Source organism: Schistocerca americana, chromosome 1, assembly GCF_021461395.2.
Source record: "Schistocerca americana isolate TAMUIC-IGC-003095 chromosome 1, iqSchAmer2.1, whole genome shotgun sequence".
In the NCBI taxonomy this organism is placed as follows: Eukaryota; Metazoa; Arthropoda; class Insecta; order Orthoptera; family Acrididae; genus Schistocerca; species Schistocerca americana.
The window spans coordinates 1,143,813,018-1,143,819,017 of record NC_060119.1 but is presented as its reverse complement, the minus strand read 5'-3'; the positions used below and the strand labels follow the sequence as shown (position 1 = coordinate 1,143,819,017).

The following is a 6,000-nucleotide window of genomic DNA, read 5'->3' as shown; positions in this document are numbered from 1 at the left end:
GATTTGGTTTGATGCAGCCTGCTATTACTTAAGTTCAAAGTCGTGGTCACCTCTCCTCGACCAGTCCCCTTAAATTTTTTGCCGATAGAGACAATATTATCGGATCTGTTTCAATAAAAATCCACGTTCGCCGTGAATGCGTATTACATGTGTTAAATGGCGTGATTTCCATTGACATCTCTATCCTCATGTTGTGGATCAACGATAGTGCTTCCACCATTAGGGGCAGTTTTCCAACCTACGAGAAAGATGGTGCCCGGAAAATCTGTCGGTACCTCTGATCTCTTTGGAAAGCCACTGGTAAAATGAGGCAGGCTTGTAATACATGAAGGACTCGTTATTGCTGTGATAACTACGTTTCAATTCAACGTGAATCAGATAAAACGAAACTTTCGGTTCAGTCCCCATTGCAAACAAGGTTAATATACCACGAATTTGCTGTGTTACTGCGTATAACTTCGTGAATTAAAATTGTAATACTTCAGTTTCACCTACCTCAATGTTAAAATCAGCGAGTATTCACGTGGTGGAGTGGATGTACTTTCCTTCATTGCATCACAAGCTGATTATACATTGAAGCACCAAAGAAACTCGCATAGGCGTACGTATTCGGATACAGAGATATTTACACAGGTAAAATACGGCGCTTTAGTCGGCAATGCCTACGTAAGACAACAAATGTCTGGCGCGGTTGTTAGTTCGGTTCCTGCTGCTACACTGGCAGGTTATCAAGATTTAAGTGAGTCTGAACGTGGTGTTACAGTCGGCGCACGATCGATGGCACACAGCATCTCCGAGGTAGCAATGAAGTGGGGATTCTCCCGTACGACCATTCCACGTGTTTACCATGAATATCAGTAAATTCCGTAAAACATCAAATCTCAGACATTGCTGCGGCCGGAAAAAGACCCTGCAAGAACGGGGCCAACGACTGAAGAGAATCGTTCAACGTGACAGAAGTGCAACGCTTGAGTCAGTTGCTGCAGATTTCAATTCTGGGCCATCAAAAATTGTCAGCATGCGAACCATTCAACGAAACGTCATCGAAATGGGCTTTCGGAACTGAAGGCCCACTCGAGTTCCATTGGTGAATGCACGACACAAAGGTTTACTCGTCCCCTCAGTCCGTCAACACCGACATTGGACTGTTGATGACTCGAAACATGTTGCCTTGTCGGACGAGTCGTGTTTCAAATTGTATAGAGCGGATGGACGTGTTCGGGTATGGGGACAACTTCACGGATTGATGGAGGCTGCATGTCAGCAAGGGACTGTTCAAGCTGGTGGAGGCTCTGTAATGGTGTGGTGTGTGTGCAGTTGGAGTAATATGAGACCCCCCATACTGTTAGATACGACTCTGATAGGTGACACGTACGTGAGCATTCTGTCTAATCACCTGCATCCATTCATGCGCATTGTGCATTCCGGCGGACTTGGGAAGTTCCAGCAGGACAGTGCGACACCCTACATGTCCAGAACTGCTACAGAGTGACTCCAGGAACACGCTTCTGAATTTAAACACTTCCACTGGGTACCAAACCACCAATCATAAATATTATTGAGCATATCTGAGATACTTTACAACGAGCTGTTCAGACGAGACCTCTACCCCATTGTACTGTTACGGATTTATAGACAGCCCTGCTGGATTCATGGTGTCAGTTCTCTCCAGCACTACTTCAGACAATAGTCGAGTCAAGGATACGTCGTGTTGTGGTACTTCTGCGTGCTCGCTGTGGCCCTTCTATAATAGAAGGTAACCTACCTTATAAATCATGTGGTGCCAAACCGTTGTTCAAAATTTTACATGTTACTAGTAAATTTTGAAATGTATGATATTTTAGTTAGAAATTTGCCATTTTTTTGTCAATTTTAATTTATTCGAGGGGCAAGTAGGCGGATCTCAAGAATTACGTAAATGAAAGCCGCGACATTCATTCGCTCGACAGGATCATCAAGCAATCTGGAGCATACATTTACGGATGTCGCGCACGCTTCTGCCTGTCGTGCTATTGTTACAGAGAAGTGGACTGATATGGGCAGCCGGTGAATGCGTGACTGTCGACTTATCTAATATGGGGCGCTCTACGTTATCTCCTTATCTCACTAAACGCCGGCATAAAACCTCACGCAAAGTAACTCGGCCGCTGGTAGCGAACCAGTGCGTCATCTTAACACGACACCGTACCGATAGTCGGTTGACAACTGCTTAGCTTCGTCGTCTTTCCTACCGCGCAGGTCAGAAGCCACCAGTGATGCCGAAGGGACGAAAAATCGTCATCGCGAGTCTCTTCAAGGGAGAGCCCAAAGTCACCGACTTCAAAATCGAGACCGAAGAACTGCCGACGCTACAGGATGGCCAAATACTGTGCGAGGCAGAATACATCAGCGTGGACCCGTACCAGAGGGCGTACTCACAGAGGCACAAGGTCGGCGCCACCATGATCGGATCACAGGTATGATTCATCAAGAAGATGAAACTAAATGATGTCCATTCTTATTGTCCTGACTAGAAGCATTAGGCTTCCAATTCTTATCGTACTTGTGTACTTCCCCCTTCTTTCTCTGTAATCTTCAAATATTGTTACAGCAGGCAAGAAGCACAGAACAGTTGCTGGTTATTTGAAAGACTAATGTTTCCGTCAGATTTATTTAGAGGAGTAAAATATTCTCACTTATGAAAAAGTCATTTCTTCTGAAGGTCTTAAATGCACCCGTCATAGCAGAAATACACATGAGACTTTATCAGACCTGTCGAAATGTAGGAATCTGAGTTTCATTGGAACCATGACAAGTTAACGAGAGAGTTAAGAAGACAAAACACGTAGTTTAAGTTCAGACTTTTAGGGAGCAACACAGGACGAATACTGCCAATACATATCAACGTGGAACACAGTGAATTCGCTGTCACCAGTCCGGTGTGAGCAATGTAAATGTCGTGTCACTGCTTCGCGTTTTATGATTTTCAAAGACATTCAACATAAGCACTTGTGGAGTATCTAGCAACATAGTTTGTTATTGTCTGTTATGTGTGACTAAGCAAGCAGTATCCGTTTCACGGACACTATGTGCGCATGGTTTATTCTTGTCATCCTTAAATGAAGAAACATGCATTTTTAACATAGAGGAGTGGGTAAGTTGTATAGGAAAAGATGCCTTCTTCAGAAACTGAGCACTGCTAATTTTAGTGAAGTTATAGTTAATGAAGCCGTTACTTCGTTCAAAGAATATTTAATTAAAATGACCTTGCTGCTGCAAAAACCACACGTCGTGTTCTTGTAACGGAAATCTACATCTGCATCTACACTATGTGATCAGAAGTGTCCGGACACCTGGCTGAAAACGACTTACAAGTTCATGGCACCCTCCATCGGTAATGCTGGAATTCAATATTGTTTTGGCCCACCATTAGCCATGATGACAGCTTCCACTGTTGCAGGGATGCGTTCAGTCAGGTGCTTGAAGGTTTCTCGGGCAATGGCAGCCCATTCTTCGCGGAGTTCTTCACTAAGTAGAGGCATCGATGTCGGTCGGTGAGGCCTGGCACCAGTCGGCGTTCCAAACCATCCCAAAGGTGTTCTATAGGACTCAGGTCAGGATTCTGTGCAGGCCAGTCCATTACAAGGACGTTATTGTCGTGTAACCACTCCCCCACAGGAGGTCCATTATGAACAGGTGCTCGATCATGTTGAAAGATGCCATCCCCGAATTACTTTTCATCAGTGAAAAGCCAGAAGGCGCTTAAAACATCAGTGTAGGCCTGTGCTGTAATAGTGCCACGCAAAACAACATATGGTGCAAGTCCCCTCCATGAAAAACAGGACCACACCATAACTGCACCGCCTCCGAATTTTAGTGTTGGCAATACACACCCTGGCAGATGACGTTTACCGGGCATTTGCAATTGACACACCGTGCCATCGGATCGCCACATTGTGTACTGTGATTCGTCACTCCACACAACGTTTTTTCACTGTTCAATGGTCCAATGTTTACGCTCTTTACCCCAAGCGAAGCGTCGTTTGGCATTTACTGGCTCGATGTTTGGTTTATGAGCAGCCACTCGACCTTGAAATCCAAGTTTTCTCTCCACCCACCTAACTGTTCAAATGGTTCAATTGGCTCTGAGCACTATGGGACATAACATCTGAGGTCATCAGTCCCCTAGAACTTAGAACTACTTAAACCTAACTAACCTAAGGACATCACACACATCCATGCCCAAGACAGGATTCGAACCTGCGACCGTAGTGGTCCCGCGGTTGCAGACTGAAGCGCCTAGAACCACTCGGCCACACTGGCCGGCACCTAACTGTCATAGTACTTGCAGTATATTCTGATGTCGTTTGGAATTCCTATGTAATGGTCTGGATAGATGTCTGCCTATTACACGTTACGACCTTCTACAACTGCCGACGGTCTCTGTCATTCAACAGACGAAATCGGCCTGTTCTATTTTCTGCTGTATGTGTCCCTTAACATTTCCACTTCACTATCGCCTCTGAAACAGTGGACATAGGGACGTTTAGGAGTGTGGAAATCTCACGTACAGACGTATGACAAGCGATATCTAATCACCTGACCACGTTCCAAGTCCGTGGGTTCCACGGAGCGCCCCATTCCGCTCTCTTACTATGTGTAATGGCTGACAGGGTCGTTGATATAGAGTACCTGGCACTAGGTGGCAGCACAATACACCTAATATGAAAAACGTATGTTTTTGGGCGTGTCCGGATGCTTTTGATGACATAGTGTACATCTATACTCTACAAGCCCTCTTATGGTGCGTGGCGGAGGGTATTTTGAGCACAAGCGTCTGTTCCAGTGGCGAGTGGCTCGCGGGAAGAATGATTGCTGGTTAGTTTCTCTGCGGGCTTCAGTCTCTCCCGTTTTATCGTCATGCGCTTTTCGCGAGATCTATATAGGAGGAAGCAATGCATAGATTGACTCGTCTAGGAACGTACGCTCTAGGAACTTAAACGGCAGACCACACCTGTGATGCGTTCGCCTCTTTTACAGCGTCTTCCTTGGCATTTGGCTGAGTACCTCCGAGGGAACTAAATGAACCTATGATGAAATGTGGGGATCTTTTTTGGATCTCCTCTGTTTGATATGCCAAGCATATCCGACAGAGATACAAGGCCGCCAAACAATAGTCAACAATTTGTCAAAAGATGATTCTGTAAGCTACCTCCTTTGTCGACGGACTAAATTTCCTGACACTTCTTCCCTTGAATCTCAGTCTGGCATCAGCGTTACCCGCGAATAATTTTGTGTGGACACCGCCCTTTAAATCGTTCCGTATTCGCACTCCTAGATATTTTATGGAATTAACTTCATCAAGTGATTATTCTGCAGTCGTGTAACTACACAGTTTCGCGTAGTATTAAGGTCTTATTTGATTCACTAGGTGGCAGTGCGCAAATGTATCGAAAGCCTACAGGTAGTCAAGAAACACCCGAGCTACCTGGGCGAATGCATCTTCTGTTTTTTGCGATTCGTGCAGGAACAGAGCAATCTGGGTGTAAAACAAGCATTGTTTTCTGGGCTATGTTGATTCCTACAGATGATATTTCTGGCGTCCACAAATTTCATAATACAGGAGCACAAAACGCGTTTCAGAATCCTACAACAAATCAACATCAGACACACTTGTCCTTAGTTTTGTGTGTCCATTCGACGGTGCCGGCCGCTGGTCGCCGAGCGGTTCTAGGCGCTTCAGTCTGGAACCGCGTGACCGCTACGGTCGCAGGTTCGAATCCTGCCTCGGGCATGGATGTGTGTGATGTCCTTAGGTTAGTTAGGTTTAAGTAGTTCTAAGTTCTTGGGGACTGATGACCTGAGATGTTAAGTCCCATAGTGCTCAGAGCCATTTTGAACCAATCGACGGTCCTCCTTGAAAACGAAAATGATCTGTTCTTTTTTCCAATCATTATGAACGCTTCCCTCCTCCAGAGACCTACCGTACACTCTCGTCACAAGAAGTGCGACTTATTTCGT

At 45.4% G+C, this 6,000-nt stretch overlaps 1 protein-coding gene across 1 annotated transcript in view; it reads left to right on the top strand.

Moving 5' to 3' along the window:
* Nucleotides 1–2,166: 2,166 nt before the first annotated feature.
* The window catches only part of LOC124551355 (prostaglandin reductase 1-like), a 30,666-nt gene continuing 26,832 nt past the window's right edge, over nt 2,167–6,000 (top strand). The window contains exon 1 of the mRNA XM_047126393.1: nt 2,167–2,456. Within this exon, the coding sequence (XP_046982349.1) occupies nt 2,256–2,456 (201 nt within the window). The 5' untranslated portion in view covers nt 2,167–2,255. The remainder of the gene's footprint in view (nt 2,457–6,000) is intronic.